This window comes from Choloepus didactylus, chromosome 2 (assembly GCF_015220235.1).
Source record: "Choloepus didactylus isolate mChoDid1 chromosome 2, mChoDid1.pri, whole genome shotgun sequence".
Lineage (NCBI taxonomy): Eukaryota > Metazoa > Chordata > Mammalia > Pilosa > Megalonychidae > Choloepus > Choloepus didactylus.
Window position 1 is genome coordinate 44,002,411 of NC_051308.1, and position 21,114 is coordinate 44,023,524.

Genomic DNA, 21,114 nt, shown 5'->3' on the forward strand with positions numbered 1-21,114 from the left:
TAGTCTTAGACCTCTCTTTGTTCTAATATTTCTGGTTCTTAATGCTTGGGATTGTGGAGCACAGACAGTTGATGTCTGTTGAGCCGCTCTGTTCTTTTAACTTCTACCTTTTTCTTGAGGAAACCTGGGCTAATTCATTAGGGATTTTCCTAGGGAAATCTGTCAAGGGTATCCAATCTACTTCCACATTTATATTCTTGTATGGGTTGTGCTTGTTGTGATACATAAAAAATCATTGCCCAAGTCAAGTCACAAAGGGTTTTCCTATGATTTGTTCTAAAAGTATTAAAATTTTAAGTTAAGTTGATGACCCATATTGAGTTAATTTTTGTCTAAGGTATAAGATTTGAGTTGAGGTACCAATTTTCTTTTTTTTTCATAAAGATATATAATAGTTCTAGAATCATTCTTGAAAAGGTTATCCTTTTTTCATTGACATGACTTTGTTCCTTTGTCGAAAACCAGGGGACCACATGTATGTGTGAGTTTACATCTGGATTCCTTTCTCTGTTTTATTAATCTAGGTGTCAATTTTTTGCTAACACCATAGTAGCTAATTAGAGTAGGCTTGTAATACATCTTCCATAAGGTAATGGGTGGCCTCAAACTATTTTTTCTTTTTCAAAATTGTATTATCAGGATTTAATTCACATACCATATTATTCACCCTTTCAAAATAGTTTTAGTACATTCACAAAGTTGAGCAGTCTTTACTAATATATAATTTCAGAACATTTTCATTAATCCAAAAAGAAACCCCATATCCATTAGCAGTGAATTCCCAGTCCACAATCCTTCCACCCCAAGGCAAACACTAATTTACTTTCTGTCTCAATGGATTTATCTATTTTAGATGTTTCAAATACATTGAATCATAGTATGTGGCCCGTTGTGTCTGGCTTCTTTCAATTAGAATAATGTTTTCAAGGTTCATACATGTTGTAGTATGTATCAGTACTGCGTTCATTTTTATGGCTGAACAGTATTCCATTTTATGAATATACCATTTTTAGTTTACCCTTTCATAAACTGAAAGACATTGGGGATGTTTCCTTTTTTGGCACTTATGAATAATTCATGTACAAATTTGTTTATGTGGACATATGTTTTAATTTTATTGGGTATATACCTAGGAGTAGAATTGCTGGCTCATATGGTATCCTAAAATTAACTTTTTAAGGAAATGCTAAACTATTTTCAAAAGCAGCTGCACCATTTTATATCCCCACTTGCTATGTGTGAGGTCTCCAATATGTCATATCCTCACCAACACTTGTTATTGACCATCTTTTTTATTATACCCATCTTAGAGGGTGGGAAGTAGTGTCTCATCGTAGTTGCAATTTGCATTTCCCTAAATGGTTAATTATGTTGAACATCTTTTTATGTGCTTATTGGCCATTTCTCTGTGTTCTTTGAAGACATGTCTATTTGAATCCTTTCCCATTTTAAAATTGAGTTATTTGTCTCTTTGTTGTTGAGTTGTAAGAGTTTTTATATTTTCTGGATACTAGTCCTTTATCAGAGAAAAGGTTTTCAAACATGTTCTCCCATTCTGAGTTCTTTTTCTCTTTGTTGATAGTGTCTTTTGAAGCACATAAATTTCTCATTTTAATGAAGTTCAGTTTATCTATTTTTTTCTTTTATTGATTGTGCTTTTGGTGTCATATCTCAAAAACTATTGTCTAACTCAAGGTCATGAAGATTTACACTAAATTGCTCTAAGAATTGTATAGCTTTAACTCTTACATTTACATCTTTAGTTCCATTTTGAGTTAATTTTTGTATATGGTATGAGGTAAGGGTCCACTGTCATTCTTTTGTACCATTTGTTTAAAAAGTCTATTCTTTCCTCGTTGAATGGTCTTGGCACCCTTGTTGGAAAACAATTGACCATAAATCTAAGGGCATATTTATACATTTACATTTCTATTCCATTGATCTATGTGTCTATCCTTATGCTAGTACTACACTGTCTTGATTACTGTAGTATGGCACTAAGTTTTGAAATCCCAAAGTGTGAGCCTTCCACTTTAGTTCTTCTCAATGTTTTAGTTTCTTGGGTCCCCTTGAATTTCTGTTTGTATTTTAGGATCAGCTTGTTGACTTCAGAAAAGAAGGGAGCTGGGATTGCATTAAATCTGTAGATCAGTTGGAGAGTTGCTATTTTAACAATATGTCTTTCAGTCCATGATCCTGGGATGCTTTGTCATTTATTTAGAGCTTTAATTTCTCTCAATGATGTTTTGCAGTTTTTGCTGTACACATCTTGCACTTCTTTGATTAAATTTATTCCTAAGTACTTTTTTTCATGAATGTCTTTATTTTATTACTCAGTCTAACCTTGCACTAGATAAAGGGGTGTTGTCACAAGGTTTTTATAGTCACATGGTCACAAGATGAAAGCTATATAGTTATATAATCATTGTCAAAGATCAAAGCTACTGAATTACAGTTCAACAATTTCAGGTATTTCCTTTTGGCTATTCTAATAAACTATGAACACAAAAAGAAACATCTATATAATGAGTCAGTAGTCACAATCACTTGTTATATTGTAATTTCTCAGTTACAATTCCTCCCTCTCCATTCTCTCAGTCTTCATGTATATCCGGGCAATGGCCATTGTAACTTCTTCATGCTGAAAAGGGGTGTTAATCTTTTGGGGTAGAGGAATGAAACTAGTTGATGTTCTTGGAGAGACTGGTACCTCTGGGTTTCAGGGCTTATCTGGCATAGGACCCATCTGAAGGCTTTAAATCTCTGAAAAAATAAACCTGATAGGTAAAACTTTTATAGAGTCTTAGATAGAGCCCAGGGTATTCTTTAGGGTTTTGAGGAATACTGTTGGTTGGGGTTCAGCATTTTGTGGCAGTTTGCAATATCTGGCTGAAGCTTACATAAGAGTATCCTCCAGACTGACCTCTTGACTGTATTTGAAATCTCTTAGCCATTGAAACTTTATTTTGTTTCATTTCTCTTCCTCTTTTGGTCAAGAAGGCATTGTCACTCCCCATGATGCCAGGGCCAGGCTCATCTCTGGGAGTCATGTCCCACATTGTCAGGGAGACTTACACCCCTGGGAGTCATGTCCCACTCTAGGGGGGAGGGTAGTGAGTTTATTTGCAGTTTGTTTTAGAGAGAGAGGCTATATCTGAGCAACAAAAGTGGTTCTCTGGGGGTGACTCTAAGGCATAATTATAAGTGGGCTTATCTTTGCCATTACAGAAATAAGTTTCATAATGGCAAGCCTCAAGATTGAGGGCTTGGCTTATTAAATTTTAAGTCCCTAATGCTTGGGAGAATATCAGGAATTCCCCAGGTGGGGAATTTTAAAAGTTCCAGTTTTTTCTCTAGTCCCTCAGAGGACTTTGCAAATACTTTTTTATTTTCTGCCCAAAATACTCTGGAATGTATCTGGGTATTATAATAACCTATATAGAATAAAAATCTCATTCCCTATTCTAGATTCCAAGTAATTAGGTTGTTTAAATAAACTGACCAGACAGGTTAAATTGGATAGATAGTGTGCTACAGAAATTTTAAATTTTGGATAAAACAAACCTCTTTTCCTTTGATCGCACACAGGAGTTGACATTTTAAAATACAGAAAATGTCATCCTTTATCCTGTATTCTGATTTACCATAGCCCTAACCAGATAAGCTTCATTCATATCTCTAACTGAAGTCTGATTCCCTTTTCATCCTCTTTAATAGTTGCTGTATGGAGTAATGCTGACTTTCAGAGCTGCAGAATTCTAACTGAGTCTGAGGTGTCACACAGATACCCAAAGTTCCAGGGAACTACAACTACCAGGTTATACACAAAGAGCACAACATCTTAGAATTTAGAGATAACAGATAAAATTCAGGAATAAATGTGACTGCTGTAAGATTTTACAATCTAGGAACCTTTACAATGAGTCATCTTGAACATTCTGTACTTCTTATACATTGATTGCCCAATCTCTGCCCACTTTCTATTTCCTGATAACCTATGCACTCAAATTTAATTCTCAGGGTTTGCTCGTTTTAGTTAGTTATATTAGTGAGACTATACAATATTTTTCCTTTCGTTTCTGGCTTATTTTGCTTACGTGATGTCCTCAAGGTTCATTCACCTTGTTGTGTGCCTCACAACTTCAGTCCTTCTTGCAGCCACACAATATTCCATCATATGTGTGCACCATAGTTTGTCCTTCTGCTCATCAGTTGATGTACCCTTGGACCACCTCCATCCGTTGGCAAATGTGAACAATACTGCTATAAACACCAGTGTGCCAAGGTCTATTCATGTCCCTGCTTTCAGTTCTTCTGAGTATATCCTAGTAACTGGATTGCAGGATCATTTGGCAACCCTGTACCCTAAGTCCTTTTGGATGTAATTATAAATGGAATTATTTTCTTAATATTTCTTTAGATTATTTATTGCTAATGTATAGAATTACAAGTTGAGTTTTGTATACTGCTTTTGTATCCTGCAACCATAATGAACTTGTTCATAAGTTCTAATAGTCTTCCTTCCTTTCTTTCTTTCTTTTTTTCTTTCTTTCTTTCTTTCTTTCTTTTTCTTTCTTTCTTTCTTTTTCTCTTTCCTTCTTTCCTTCCTTCCTTCCTTCCTTTTTCTTTTCTTTCTTTCTTTCTCTCTCTCTCTCTCTCTCTCTCTCTCTCTCTGTCTCTCTCTCTTCCTTCCTTCCTTCCTTCCTTCCTTCCTTCCTTCCTTCCTTCTTTCTTTCTTCTTTCTCTTTTGATTCCTTGGGTTCTTTTTATATACAAGGATTTCCTATATGCCAGAGATAGGTTTTATTTCTTCCTTTCAATTTGGATACCTCTTTTATTTCTTTTTCTTGCCTAATTGTACTGGTTAGAACATCCAAAACAATGTTGAGTAGAAATGGTAAGAGGGAACATTGTATTTGTACTGATCTTAGAGGGGAGATTTTTCAGTCTTTTGCTATTAAGCAATGTTAGCTGTGGGCTTTTCATAAATATCCTTTACCAGATGAAGAAGTTTCTTCCTTCCTAGTTTGTTGAGTGTCTTAATCATGAAAAGGTATTGAATTTTATATAGTGCTTTTTCTGTATCTATTGAAATGATCATGTGTGTGGTTGTATTTTGACCTTTATTAAGTTAATATTGTGTATTACTTGATTTATTTTCATATGTTGAACAAACTTTGCATTCCTTGAATAAATTACACTTGCTCATTGTGAATAAAACTATTATTTGTTATTGGAGTTGGTTTGTTAATATTTTGTTGAAGATTTTTGTGTCTATATTCATAAGGCATATTAGTTTGTAGTTTTATTTCCTTTTGATGTCTTTGTTGGTTTTGGTATCAGGGTGATACTGGCCTCACAGAATGAATTGAGTAGTGTTTCTTCCTCTTCTACTTTTTAGAAAAGCTGGTGAAGGATTGGTGCTATTTCTTTTTTAAATGTTTGGTAGAATTTGCCAGTGAAGCCATCTAGTTCCAGGCTTTTCTTTGGGGAAAAACTTGATTGCTAATTGAATCTCTTTATTTGTTATAATTATATTCAAATTTTCTGTTTCTTCTGGAGTCGGTTTCCAAGGTTGTGTCTTTCTAGCAACTTGTCCATTTTATCTAGTTTATTAATTGTTGCCATACAGTAGTTCATAGGATTCCCTTATAATCCTTTAATTGTATGTAAGGTCAGTAGTAATGTCACCTATTTATTTCCTAATTTTAGCAATTTGAGTCTTCTTTATTTTCTTAGTCAGTATGGCTAAAAGTTTGTCAATTTTATTGATGGGTCAAAGAACAAACTTTCTGCTTTGTTGATTTTTCTCTATTGTTTTTCTATTATTTCATTTATTTCTACTCTAATCTTTATCACTTCCTTCCTTCCTTCTTTCTGCTTGATTTGGGTTTAGTTAGCTCTTATTTTTCTCATTTCTTACAGAAGGTTGGGTTATCGATTTTAACTTTCTTTTAATATAGAGCTTTATAGCTATAAATTTCCCTCTGAGCATTACTTTGCCTCCATTCCATAAGGTTTGATATGTTGTGTACTCAGAGTATTTTGTAATTCCCCTGTGGTGTCTTCTTTGATCTGTTGTTTGTTTGATATGTGTTTTAAAATTTTCACATATTTGTGAATTTCCAAGATTTACTTCTGTTTATTGATTTCTAATTTCATTCTATTATGTCAGAGAATATACTTTTGTATAATTTCAAAACTTTTAAATTTATTGAGACTTGTTTTGTAGCCTAATATGTGGTCTATGCTAGAGAATGTTCCATGTACAGTCAAGAAGAGTATGGATTTGACAGTATTGGATGGAGTGTTCTATAGATGTCTGTTATGTCCATTTGGTTCATAAAGTTTTTCAAGTCTTATATTTTCTTCTGATCATCTGCCTAGTTATTCTATCCATTACTGAATGTGGGATATCAAAGTCTCCACTATTATTGTTGAATTGTCTGTTTCTCCCTTAAATTCTGTCATTTTTACAGTTTTTACTGTTGTTAGGTGCATATATATTTATAACTGTTATATCTTCTTCTTGGATTAAACTTTTATCATTATAAAATACCCTTTTTGTCTCTGGTAACAATTTTATCTTAAGAGTCTATTTAGTATGATGGTATAGCCACCACAGCTCTTTTTGGGTTAATGTTTGTGTGGTGTATCTTTTCCCTATTTATTTCTTTGAATATAAAGTATATCTCTTGTCACAGCATATAGTTGGGTCATGTTTTTGTTTTCCCATTCTGCCAATATCTGCTTTTATATTGTAGTGTGTTTTAGTTTGCTTAAGCTGCTGAAATGTAATATACCAGAATTGGGTGGGCTTTTACAATGGGGATTTATTAATGTACAAGCTTACACTTCTGAGGCCATGACAATGTCCAAATCAAGGCATCAACAGGCAATGCTTTCTCCCTGAAGACTGGCTATTGGTGATCTTGGACTCCTGTGTCACTTGACAAGGTACATGGTAGAGTCTGCTGGTCTTTCCCTTCTTTCCTGGATCTCTTCTTTTCCTGGTTTCTTGCTCCATGGCTTTCTCTCTGTTTCTGTGGCTTTTTTCTCTTGTCTTCTGTGTCCTCTCTCAGTTTCAGTGTCTGTCTTTCTGTCTTCTCTGGCATTTCTTTCTGAGCTTCTGTGTGTGTTTCTCTGAATTTCCACCCCCTTATAAAGGACTCCAGTAAGACGATTAAGACCCACCTGGGGCTTGCCTCAACTGAAATAACCTAACCAAAAGGTTTCACTCATAACAGGTCTACATCCACAGGAATGGAGTAGCTTTAAGAACATGATCTTCTGGGGTCCATAGAGCCTCTAAATCATCACATAGTGTTTAATCGATTTACATTTAACTACCAAATAAAATAAAATCTACAATAACATTTTAAGGTTTGTTTTTTATATCTTATGTCCTTTTGATTCCTCTATTCTTCCATTACTATCTTTTTTTTGTCTGTTAAATAGATCATTTCTAGTGCACCATTTTAATATGCTTCCAATTCCTTTTTTTGAAATTAAATTCAGCTTTGTTGAGATATATTCACATACCATGCAGTCATCCATGGTGTACAATCAACTGTTCATAGTACCATCATATAGTTGTGCATTCGTCACCCCAATCTATTTTTTTTTTCCATTTTTTAAATTGAGATTGTTCACATACCATACAGTTATCCAAAGATCCAGAGGGGTACAATCACTTGCCCATGGTGCCATCAGATAACTGTGCATCCATTACCACAGTTAATTTTTTTTCAAGTTTTAGAACATTTTCATTACTCCAGGAAAGAAATAAAGACACACACAAAAAAAGGAAACTCAAATCCTCCCATACCCCTAACCACCACCCTTCCATTATTGATTCATAGTATTAGTATAGTACATTTGTTACTGTTGATGAAAGAATGTTAAATTACTACTAACTGTAATATATATTTTGCAACAGGTATATATTTTTTCTATATCCCTCTATTATTAACTTCTAGATATAGTTACATACATTTGTTCTAGTTCATGAGAGAGATTTCTAATATTTATAGTTAATCATAGACATTGTCCACCACAAGATTCACTGTTTTATATATTCCCATCTTTTAACCTCCAACTTTCCTTCTGGTGGCATACGTGACTCTGAGCTTCCCCTTTCCACCACCTTCACACACCACTCAGCACAGTTAGTTATTCTCACAATGTGCTACCATCACCTCTGTCCATTTCCAAATGTTTAAGTTCGCCCTAGTTGAACATTCTGCTCATAATAAGCAACGACTCCCCATTCTTTAGCCTTGTTCTATATCCTGATACCTTGCATTTCAGTCTATGAGTTTACATATTATAATTAGTTCATCTTAGTGAAACCCTGCAATATTTGTCCTTATGTGTCTGTCTTATTTCACTCAATATAGTGCCCTCAAGGTTTCTTCATCAACCCATTTTTTTAAGACGGTTTTGTTCACACACAATACATTTCGTCCTAAGTAAACAATCGATGGTTCCCTGTATAGTCACATATTTATGTATTCACCACCATTGCCACTATCTGTATAAGGATATCTCTAGTTCTTCCACAAAGGAGGAAGAAGAGTTAAAGAAGGTAGAGAAACAGGATGAAAAGAAAAAAAGAAAGAGAGGAAAAAAAGAAAACAAAACATGACAACTAGGAAGCAACAAAAGGAAAGACAGCATTAAACTAAAGTAGAATAAAGAGTCAGACAATATCACCAATGCCAAGAGTACCATACCCTTCCCCTATGTCCCCCCCCCATATGCATTTAGTTTTGGTATATTGCCTATATTATATTAAAGGAAGTGTAATACAATGTTTCTGTTAACTGTAATCTCTAATTGGCATTGATTGTATTTTCCCCCAATCTCACCCCATTTTTAACACCTTGCAATGTTCACATTCATTTGTTCTACCTCATGTAAAAACATATTTGCACCTTTTATCAAAATTGTTGAGTACCCTAGGTTTCACTGAGTTATACAGTCCCAGTCTTTATCTTTCTTCTTAACTTCCAGTGTCCCACATGCTCCTAACCTTCCTCTTTCAACCATACTCACAGTCATCTTTGTTCAATGTACTTACATTGCTGTGCTAATATCTCCCAAAACTGTGTTCCAAACCTCTTACACCTGTCTTTTCCTTTCTGTCTGTAGTGCTCCCTTTAGTGTTTCCTGTAGAGCGGGTATCTTGTTCACAAATTCTCTCATTTTCTGTTTGTCAGAGACTATTTTCAGCTCTACCCCATATTTGAAGGACAGTTTTGCCAGATATAGGATCCTTAGTTGGTGGTTTTTCTCTTTCAGTATCCTAAATATATCACCCCACTTCCTTCTTGCCTCCATGGTTTCTGTTGAGAAATCTGCACATAGTCTTATCAAGCTCTCTTTGTGTGTGATGAATCGCTTTTCTCTTGCTGCTTTCAGGATTCTCTTTTTATCTTCGATGTTTGACAATCTGATTATTGACTGTCTTGGCATAGGCTTATTTGGATCTGTTCTGTTTGGGGTACGCTGCACTTCTTGGATCCATAATTTTATGTCTTTCATAAAAGGTGGGAAATTGTCAATGATTATTTCCTCTATTATTGCTTCTGCCCCTTTTCCCTTCTCTTCTCCTTCTGGGACACCAATGACATGTACATTCCTGCATTTCGTTTTGTCCTTAAGTTCCCAGAGACGTTGCTCGTATTTTTCCATTCTTTTCTCTATCTGTTCTTTTGTGTGTAGGCTTTCAGGTGCCTTGTTATCCAGTTCCTGAGTGTTTTCCTCTGCCTCTTGAGATTTGCTGTTGTATGTCTCCATTGTGTCCTTCATCTCTTGTGTTGTGCCTTTCATTTCCATACATTCTGTCAGTTGTTTTTCTGAACTTTCAATTTCTCCCTTATGTACGCCCAGTGTTTTCATTATACACTTCCTCTCTTTTGCCATATCTTCCCTAAACTTTCCGAATTGATCCAGCACTAGTTGTTTCAATTCCTGTATCTCAGTTGAAGTGTAAGTTTGTTCCTTTGACTGGGCCATAGCTTCATTTTTCTTAGTGTAGGTTGTAGTTTTCTATTTTCTAGGCATCTGGCCTCCTTGATTACCCCAATCAAGTTTTCCTGTACCAGAATGGGCTCAGGTCTTGGAAGGAGGCAATAGTTCCAGGTCTCTCTGAGGGTGTCTTAGAAGATTGATGCACCCTGTGAGGCCTCGAGTCACTGTGCCTTTCTGCTAAGCAGGTGGCTCCTGTCAGCCTGTAGCTCCAGATTGGTGTAAGGAGGTATGGCCCGTGGCTGTTCTCCCCCAGGCTCTGTGGTCTGGTTGTCAATGGAAGGCGGGTAGAGCTTGGCACTGCCTCTTTCCTCTTAGGGAAGATATACGCCCTGGGGAGAGGTCATTTGCATTTGAATTTTCTCTGACTCTGCTATCTCCACCCTGTCTGGGTCTGAGTGCTGGGAATTGAAAATGGCTGAGGCTTTCTCCACTGAGCCAAAAGGGGGACAGAAAGACCCCCTTCAGGGTCAATCTGCAGCCCCCTCAGTTTCACCCATCGTCCAGAGACAGCACCCAATTCTCTGTACTCTCCCTCCCTCCCAGAGAGGTCCTAAGTCAGTTGTCACCAAAAGCCTCTGTCTGCTTGTTGGGGATTCATAGTTTGTATTGAGCCATCCATGTGTGCTAATTAAAACCCCATTTGGAGCTCAGCTGAGCTATGTTCGCTTTTTTGGAGAATGCTGCTCTCTAGCATTGTGAGGCTTTGCAGATTGGGCTGTGGGGTGAGGGGGCTCCTGGCTCGGGTCTGCAGTTTTTACTTACAGATTTTGTGCTATGATCTTGGACATTCCTCCCAGTTCAAGTTGGTGTATGATGAGTGGATGGTCACGTTTGTCCCCCTGCAGTTATTCCAGATTATTTCTAGTTGTTCCTGGCTGTTTGTTAGTTGTTCCAGGGGGACTAACTAACTTCCAGTCCTCTCTATGCTGCCATCTTCTTTCTACCCCATTTCTTTTACTATATATTTTTATAGACATTTTATTAGTGGTTGCTCTGGATACTACAATTAACATTTGTTTATTTATAAAAATCAAGTCCAAATTAATACCAACTTAATTTTAATAGTATATAATATCTTTGCCCCTATGTAGTTTTGTTCCCTCTGCCTTCATTTGTGCTGTTATTTTAATACAAAGTAAAACTTTATACATTATATGCACATCAACACAGATTTATAATTATTGCTTTATGTAGTTGTCTTTTAAATCAAATAAAAATACATTCATATTCTCTTTTATATTTCTCAATATAGTTATCTTTACTGGTGCTCTTTATGTCTTCATGGAGATTTGAGTTACCATATAGTTTATTGTACACAATAACAATAATAATGAAATAGCTTATTGCACTGTGTATTACTATAACTGTATGGTTACTGTACAGTGTTCTTCCATTTCAGCCTGATGGACTCTATTCTTTGTGTGATATAATCTGCTAGTGATGAATTACCTGTCTTTTGTTTATCTGGGAATGTCTTGATTTGCCCTTTATTTTTGAAACATAGTTTTGCTGGAAAAATTTGCTGAAAAAATTCTGGATTTTTAGTATTCATCTTTTGGCATTTTGAATATATCATCCCACTGTCTTTTGGTCTCCATGGTTTCTGATAAGAAATTTGCTGTTAATCTTACTGAGGTCCCATTGTATGAGATGGATCACTTCTCTCTTGATGTTTTCAAGATTGTGCCTTTGTCATAGTTTTCTACAGTTAACTATAATGTGAAAAGGTATATGTCTTCTTGAGGTTATCCTACTTAGAGTTCATTGAGCTTCTTAGATATGTAGATTGATATTTTTCATCAGATTAGAGAAATTTCAACCATTTCTTTTAATATTCTACCTCTTTTGCTTGTTCTTTCCCTCCAGAGACCCCCATGATGTTTATGTTGTTATGACTATTGGTATCCCACAGGTCTCTGAGGATGTTAATTTTTGTACTTTAATTTTGATTTCTATTCTTCAGCCTTGATAATCCCAATTAGCCTACCATCAAATTTTCTGAGTATTTCTTCTGCCTGCTCAAACCTTCTTTTGAGCTCCTCTAGTTAATTTTCCATTTCAATTATTGTATATTTCAGTTCTAGAATTTATATTTGTTTCATTTTTTAAAAAATAAATTCTGTCCCTTGTAGTTTGTGAAGTATTGTTCTCACAATTTTCTTGAGTACTTTAGACATTTTTGCTTTAGTTCCTTGAACATATTTAAAATAGCTAATTTGAATTCTTTGTCTAGTAAGTTCAATGTCTGTGCTTCCTCAGAGATGGTTTCTATTGATGGCTTTTTCTTTTTATTTCTTTTTTTGTGTATAGGCCATACTTTGTTTCTTTGCTCTTTTGTCAAAAACTGGACATTTTAAATGAAATAATGTGGCAAGTCTGGAAATGAGTTTCTTCCCCATCTCAGGCTTGTTGCTGCTGTTTGCTTGTTCAATGACTTCTGAACTAGTTCTGTAAAGTCTGCATTCTTTGTCATGTGTGACCACTGAAGTCCCTGCTCAGTTAGCTTAGTGGACAGCTAATGATTGGCATAGAGAGTTCCTTAAATGCCTAAACCCATAAGGTTCCTGGCTTTTGCTGAGGGGTCCTGTATGCATGTTGCAGTGTACCTTCAACACTCAATCAAGCAGTTAAGAATTCTGCCTTAGACTTCACTTCCTGCTTGTGCAGAGCATCAAGACCAGCCAGAGGTTAGAGCATAAGGCTTTCCCAGGTCTTTTTTTTTTTAAATGCAATTTTATTGAGATATATTCACACACCATATAATCATCCAAAGGATACAATCAGTGGCCCACAAAATCATTATATGGTTGTGTATTCATCACCACAATTTTAGAGCATTTTCATTACTCTAAAAAATCAAAATAAAATAAGAAAGAACATCCCAAACATCCCATACCCCTTATCCTGCCCCCCATTATATATATATATATATATATATATATATATGTCTTTATTTTATTTCTCATCTGCCCATACAGTGGATAAAGGGAGTGTCAGTCACAAGGTTTTCACAATCAAATGCTCACCCCATAAAAGCTACATACCCAGGTCTTTCTTGACCAGGCAAAGACCCCTGGGCATGCACACAACCTTGAGCATGCACATACCTCTAGGCTTCTGAAGACCTTCTTGGGTCCCAGGTATAAGTCAGAGCTTTTCAGAGAACCTTGTGGACATGTCATTCCCCAGATTTTCCTTTTAAGATTTTTGGGTAGTTTGCTGTTTTCACTGTTATTGTTGCCACTGGCAACTGTGGTTGTATGCAGTTGTCACTGATTTGAGTTCAACCAGCAGTTTACACTGGGTAGGTTCTGTGGCAGGTAAAACTAAGACCATCTTTGCTAGTTGGGTTTTGCAGGGTCCTGCCAGACAAGTCAAATAATTGCAGTTCTCTGAGAATGGGGCTTTGAATGTTCTCCAATTCCATTCTAGCACCTCCACTGTCTGCTAGGCTGCTGTTTTTCCCCGTGATTTTGTATTGTTCATTTTCAAGGCTACCAGAAAGCAGAGGAGAAAGGGATGTGAATAGAGGAAGTTAAAATGCCACAAAACTTGCTGTTCTTACTGATGCCCAGTCATTTTTTTAAAAATAAACACTCCCTCATTATTACAACTCTTTGGTTAATTTCCAGAGTTCTGGAAAAGTTAATTTTGACCGTTTGCCATTGTTCTCATTGCTTTTATGGTGAAGAAAATCTTTGGTTGGCCTTGTGCCATCATTCCAGGTGATGTTCTTTCATCAGTATTTTGCAGTTTTCACCTACAGACCCTGTACATCTTTTGCTGGATTTATAATCAGTATGTTATGTTTTTGATGCTAATATAAAAGATACTTTTAGAACATTTTAATTTCCAATGGTTCAATTGCTAGATTGACTTTTGTATATTGAAGTGTATCACAGAAATTTGCTAAACACATTTATTAGTTCTAGTGGCTTTTTTTGTAGATTCCCTGGGATTTTCTACATAGGCAATTATGCAGTCTGTGAATAGAGACAATATTCTTTCCTTCTTTCTGGCCTATATGACATTTATTTATTTAGCCTTATCACAAACCTCTTTTTACCTTGATTTGCATATTAGGTTATTTACTCAAAGTTTTCCCATTTAACTAATTTCGATGTGCTACCTGGTTTTAATGGATGGCTGCTTCTTTCTAGACATTACCTATCAGTTTTCTGACTAGACAATGATGAGGTCTTTCTGAGATAAGTCATATCTATTTCCTTGATTAATTTACATAATTTAGACTTATCTTTGCCATATGAATATTTTTTCAAAGAAGAACCTCTTTATGGATGTCTGTTGTTTAAAACAAATTGGCAACTAGCAAAGGAATGAGTAAAATCCATCCCTATGACTGTGTCCTTGAATATTTTATGGTATTCTCTCTAAAAATCATAATTCTTTTGTTAAGAATGGATGAACAACAACAAAACTCTAGGTCTCTAGAGCACTCTCTCTAATTCTTTATTCATTGAAATTCCTTCACATATGACATCTGTAGCATATGTCTGATTAGTGTACGTTCAGATTCCAAAATTTAAAACTAAAATAGTTTTTAAAGGTCATAAAACCATTCCCTTTATTTTACAGATGATAAAATAGATTTCAGTATTCTGTCAGGAGTGCTTCCCTTTACCTATTATTAAAATATAGGAACTGAATTGTAATTTTTCAGCATCAAAATGTATACCTTTACTTCTGCCACCCTGGTCTGACCACCATGATCTTTCACCTGGTTCACTGTAACAGTCTCCTAATTAGTCTCCCTGCTTCTACCCTTGTTCCCCTACCTTCTATTCTCAACACTTTGAATAAATGTAAGCTCTACTCAGAATCTTCCAGTGACTCCACATTTCACTCAGAATAAAATCTAAAATCAGTTTGCATACTATATCCACCTTTACCCCCAGTCAGTCACTCCCATGACCTCATCTTCTAACAACCTGCCCCTCTCTTACTCTGCTTCAACAGGCCGACTCCTTCCAATTCCTCTAACATGCTACACATACTGTCTTAGGGATCTCTGCATTCACTGACCCCTACCTGGAATACTCTGTCCCGATATATATGCATGATTCATTCTCTTTCCCCTGGAAATACCACTTTCTCAATGAGGCCTCTCTTGATCATGCCATTCCAAATTGCACCCAGTCATGCCTGCCACTAAAATAATAATTTTTTAATTTTACATAGCATGTATCACATCCTAAATGATAATTTACTTGATTAGTATGTTCATCTCTCTGCTTGAATTTAAGCTCCATAAAGGCAAGGCTTTTGCTTTTTTTTTTTTTCTTTTTTGGTCAACTTATGTATTCCTGGCAACCATGAGAGTGCTTGGTATACAAAAAATATTTGTTGAATGAATGAATGCATAAAAGAATGAAGCCACCTGAAAATTTAAAGCCATGGTCTAGGCTTTGATCAAATCATAATGCTCATCATTTTTGCTATCTTTCAGTAATCTTAGGTCTTTAAAAAGTCACATGTGGCTATCCCCTATTTGTTATGCTATTTGTGTTGATTCTTTAATAAGATAAAATATTTTCCCAGAAGCTCTATATAAAACATTTTATACAATTGTTTATATTGAGAAAATAATTGGATTACATGGAATACATGAAATAAATTTTTTTCTCTTGATAACTCCTTATATTAGCAAAAATAGGAATGATGGTGTTCTGTTTTGAGGGGATGCCTTGGTGACAGAGTATACCTTGATTATGGTGGGAACTTCCCTGTTGCTCCACTAGTCAGTGCTTCCAGGAGCAGAAGTATTGCTCGTCTTCCATGTGTTCCCATCCAACACTTAGCTAATACTATAACTGTTGTATACATCTTGATTCCTCAGTACCATCACAATCTTCTTTGACTTCAACAACATGGCCACTACTTTAATTCCTTTCTTTTCCAGTGTTGTATCAACTCTCCTCTGGTTTCACTTTCCTGTCCATCTAAGCACTGTGGAACATCCCCTCAACTCCTTTATTTCTGGACTCTTACCTTTTGTTCTTGTTTCGATCCACCCTGCCTGAAAACCCTCAATTCTTCCAATCATTCAGTATCTTCCTTGGTTACTAGCATGTTTGGAAATCACTTCGCTTTGTCCCAATGCAAAGATAAAATCTCTAATTTCATATTGCCCTCAAAATGCTTCTTGAGAATCCTTATATTTTTCCCTGGTCAACCTCTTCCCTATTTTCTATAGCAGCCAATACCGATCTTTGTTACTTTCCTTAAGTTTGCTCTACAACTCCCCATCTCCTTCCTGCTTCACTCCTTCTTCTTTATTTATTGAACAGTTTGCCATGTGTTGAGAACTTGGTGGTGATCTTGGGATAGAACATTGAACAAGACCTGTTACTACTTTGTGTGTTGCCAGAGAATTTTATTTAATACACTTTTATGTTTAATGAGCAAGACAGGGAAGTCAAGAAATATTTCTAGTACAGAATGAAATGTAGAAAGTGCTACAGGAACTCATAAGGTCATGTTGGATCTTGAAGTTTCCCACAGGAAATATTTCAAAGTTGAGAAAGTAAGTTTAAGGGTCTGGAATGGGGCAGGAACATTTGAATCAGAGGCAACAGCATGTGCAAAATTTTAGAGTTCAGAGAGTGTGGCAGTTGCTGGATACTACAAACTCAGTCAATGGGGCATGAGGTTGGCTAGAGAGAGAAAGGTCAGGTGTGGATGGGGATAGGTGTGTGTAGAGAGATAAACAGGAGTCAGATCCAGCTTCTTTCATTCTTGGCAGAGAACATTATCTCTTAACTCAGAAAATTCATACCGCAAGGAATGATTTTCCTCAGTTTGTCTTCCCTTCCCCCAAGCAAAAGTACACATGCACATAGTTCTACACAAGGTCACTCAGCTGTATTCACACCTGTCCTTCCCATCTTTCTTCCTATCTCCAAGAAAGTTATGTCTTTCCTCATACCCACCTCTACTTTGCTTAGCTTCAGATCCTGTCTCCAGTTCAATTTATTCCAACAAAGTTTCCTGGATGGCCAGTTAACTGAGTGAACAGTTTAGCATGTTTTCTTGTTTCTTTTAACTAATTATACAGTGTAAAGCAATTTGTGCTGGAAATCTTAAGAATTCTGCAAATTTTTAGTAGATTGTTTTTTGCTTTGTCTTCATAACAGCAGTTTAGGGAACAATTATTTTTTGTTTTCTCCAGCTGCTTATTTTTGGATAGATAGCACAGAGGAATTTTTATTATAGGAGAAGGCTGAGACTGAGGGGAAAGAGAGTGAGAGTTCAGAAATACACTTTTCCTAGAATATATCAATTTAAAATGATTATGCCCATCAAGAAATATTCATATATAAAATATTCCTGATTACTTTCTTAAATATATATGAATTCATATATGAATACACACACACACACACCCACCCACCCACACACCCACAAACCCACACCTTCTTTTTATGCTCCTCAGTCTCACCTCTCTGCTTCTAAGTTCAACAGCCTAGGGTGTTCTTTGTGCTAAGGCTCTTCTCCATCTTTTATTCAACAGACATATCCTCACTGTAACCCAGTTTCCTTCATTGCACCAGCAAGGAGCTTCAGCAAAAATAAATCAAACATTTTTAAAAACTCTGTTATCAAATCAAATTAAAATTGAATATTGAAGAAATAAACACATTTGGGGAAATGGTTATTTGGTGAATTGGCCATTGATTCAAAATAATTTTTTCTTTAAAATATTTGATTATAGAATTGGCTCTGCACCTTACATCACATCCCCTTCTGTGCCCCCATGATCCAAGCTCTAACTGGAATTTTGCCTTTTTACCAAGTTTTTCCCTATTAAAGTTAAAAAAAAAAAAATTAGAAGTGGTGGTTGTCTTACATTTTTCTGTTGTCACTCTCTTGGTCTATTCTGACTTAGTGAATCCTAAATAAATATTTGCTAAATGAATAAATAAAATAATATTGTGCAGATTAAGGTTGATTATCTACACTTAGAAAGCTCATCTTCAATGCAGATTTTTTTTTTTTTTTTCTTTTTTTTTAAATGAATTCCCAACCATTCTCCTCCATTTCTGGACCTGGAAGGGTTGGCATAGGAACTGCCATGTGAACATAAGGTGTTAGAACAGTCTGTGGGAAGGCCTTATACAAAGAAGGCAAAGAATTCTTTATTGCATACCGATGGCTTCCTAGAGCATTATGTTAAAAGGGATCTCGGGTGGCGCTCCCTAAGCTGGAAAGAATGCTGTTTAACTCCTGATGTCTGTTGTGGATATAGCTGGGGGAAGCAGCAACAAGTGTGCAAGGGTATTTGCCATTCCTGGGCAAAAAGCCTAAGAGGTTAACTCTGTGTTGTGTCAGTAATCTTGGGTCCTCTATTTCTTTCTCTATTTCTCCATTAACAACCCTTTCCAAGACACCCTCCTCAAGCCCTCCTCACCAAGTAAGACTGCAAGGTGCGGACACACATGGATGCTGTGAATGTCAAAGGAGGGGCAGTTTCGGATGATGAGCTGACTCAAGTCCTGCAGTGTGGCCTGCTCCATGGGGTGTGGAGGGTCTGTGGACGAGACCCCAAGAGCTGGCCCAGATGACGAAGAGCCAGGGTAGTGGTGGGCATGCACCTTGGTGGGGTTCTGACCCAGCTAGCGCAGCAGCTCCCCAGGGCTCCTTGCCTGTTCCAGAAGCTGCTGCAGCCCTTGCACAGGGCCTGCATGGGGGCCTCCTCCAGAGGGCCGGTCCCCACGCTTGAGGGCCCCAAACAGCAGGGCTGTACTGGCGGTAGGAGCAGCAAGCCAGACAGTGGAGCAGAGGAGGCGTGGGCAGAGAGCAGGACTCAAAGCATGGAGTTGGGTGATGGAGACCGTGAGGGGTGGCCCAGAAAAGGGGGTGAGGTTTTTCCCAAAGGGGAGAAAGACCTGCTATCTACTCCTTACCTCACTCCCCATCCAGAGGGGCTTGGAGTCAGACCCAGACTCCTTGCTCACCCTTCTTTGGTGACTACTCTTAGTTCTCTTCCCCACTCCATCTTTGAGACAACAATCATAATCCTTTCATGTTCTCAGTGCAGTGATATTTTCAAAGCAATTTCACATGAATTATCTCCTCTGATCCTCCTTGCAATCCCATGAGGTAGCCAAGGCTACCATTACCACCTTGTTTTCACAGATGAAGAAACCAAGGCCCAGAGAGGCAAAGGGGTTAAGCCTGAGTCATAATTCGGGTTAGTGATCGCGCTAGTCTGGAGCCCAGGTCACCCTGTGGATACGCCCTCCCGACCACCGGGGTCTCCCTCCCACAGGAGGCGGCGGCGGCAGTCGGTGGAATGCGGGCTTTGCAGCTGGATGGTCCTGGGTTCCGTGCTAGGCGCTCCCACTCACCAGCGGTGTGACCTTGGACAACTGGTTTCCTCTCTCCGCCTAAGTCTCCTCACCTGTGCAATGAGCAAGCCGTGCCCATCTCGCAGGCGCCAGTGGAGCCCGAGTGCGCAGCTTTGCAATGGCGCGGAGGCGGAGATGTCAGGGGCCCCCCACACCCACCCAGGCCTAGGGATACCAGGAGACCGTAGTCACACTCGCAAATTCCCGCCCCACCTCCCGCAGCTCACTCGCGAAGGCGCCACTCCTACATGGCTCCCTAGACCCCGCGCAGGTCGCTGCCTCTGTCGGTCTCGGAGCCGGGATCCCCCCGCGGCCTCCTCAGCAGCGGGCCAGCAAGTCCTCCATCTTCCCAGCAACCCCGATCGCCGCCCTGAACGCCAATCCCAGCTGAATCTTCAGCGGCAGAGACGTGGCTCCCGTCAGTCCCTGCGAGCCTAGGGCACCACGAGCCCCGCCTCCCCCTTGCGGGAAGCTCTGCAGATTGGTTTTTAAACTTGGCTTGTTTTGGAAGAATCCTCATGAGCTGATGAAATTTTGAGACTAAACTAAGATGCTGTTGATGACTAGAGTAACTCAGAACCTGCACATAGTAAGAGGTGTTCAATTTACCTTCATTTATTAGATATTTTCTGGACCAGACATTAGCCTGAGTTTAGACAGGACTTAAATGAACACTGTGGAGCTTATGCCTAGTAAAGGTGGGTTGTGATGTGGGAGTCGTCTTCTTGACAATGCAAATGCCCTGGAAATTGCAATTGGAAGAAGATGACAATAAAGTTTCTGGGTGATGTGATGGCGGATTTACAGGCTTATAAACTAAAGAGAAACTTGACTTGGGGAGGAGTCTTCTGGGGAAAGGCCCCAATTTAAATGACTAAATAGGCTGGCCAAAGTATCCACTTTGACTTAAATCCTGCAATGTCTATGGAGATAACTGCTGATTATTATTGTTATTCCTGTGGAATTAGCAAAACATACATAGCAAAATATAATCAGAAAATTATAAGTAGGTATGTAAAGAATTTGAAAGGGCTGTGATATAAACACATTTTAAAGTTTTATAACTTTGAAGGAATTTGACCTGAATCTTTGTAAGACATTGCTTGGTAAAGTGAGTACTTGTTTTATGTGCATAAATATACATATATGTATTTTTCAGGTTTAGAGCAGTTTGTTGGAAGAATGCAAGACTTTCGATTATATCAAGTGTCACTTACAAACAGGTAAGTAGATCTGGTATTGCAAAGCTTGAGAAGTGTAAGGATAAATGCTGAATTCACTTAAGTAAGAATAGCATAAAGATTAAAGCATTTTTCATGGTTACAGCATTTGGCAGCATCACCTAATTAATGTTTACAGTATGTTCCGGTTTGCTAATGCTGCCCTTTTCACTCCAAAACACCAGAGATGGATTGGCTTTTATAAAAGGGGGTTTATTTGGTTACACAGTTACAGTCTTAAGGCCATAAAATGTCCAAGGTAACGCATCAATAATCGGGGACCTTCACTGGAGGATGGCCATTGGCATCCAGAAAACCTCTGTTAGCTGGGAAGGCATGTCGCTGGCATCTGTTCTGGAGTCCTGGTTTCAAAATGGCTTTCTCCCAGGACGTTCCTCTCTAGGCTGCAGCTTCTCTCCAAAATGTCACTCTCAGTTGCTCTTGGGGCATTTGTCCTCTCTTAGCTTCTCTGGAGCAAAAGTCAGCTTTCA

General features: G+C 37.7%; 1 protein-coding gene across 1 annotated transcript in view; it reads left to right on the forward strand.

Moving 5' to 3' along the window:
• Positions 1–21,114, forward strand: part of USH2A (usherin) — an 891,077-nt gene that overhangs the window by 90,353 nt on the left and 779,610 nt on the right. Inside the window, 1 exon segment of the mRNA XM_037823757.1 lies at positions 20,563–20,626. Within this exon segment, the coding sequence (XP_037679685.1) occupies positions 20,563–20,626 (64 nt within the window).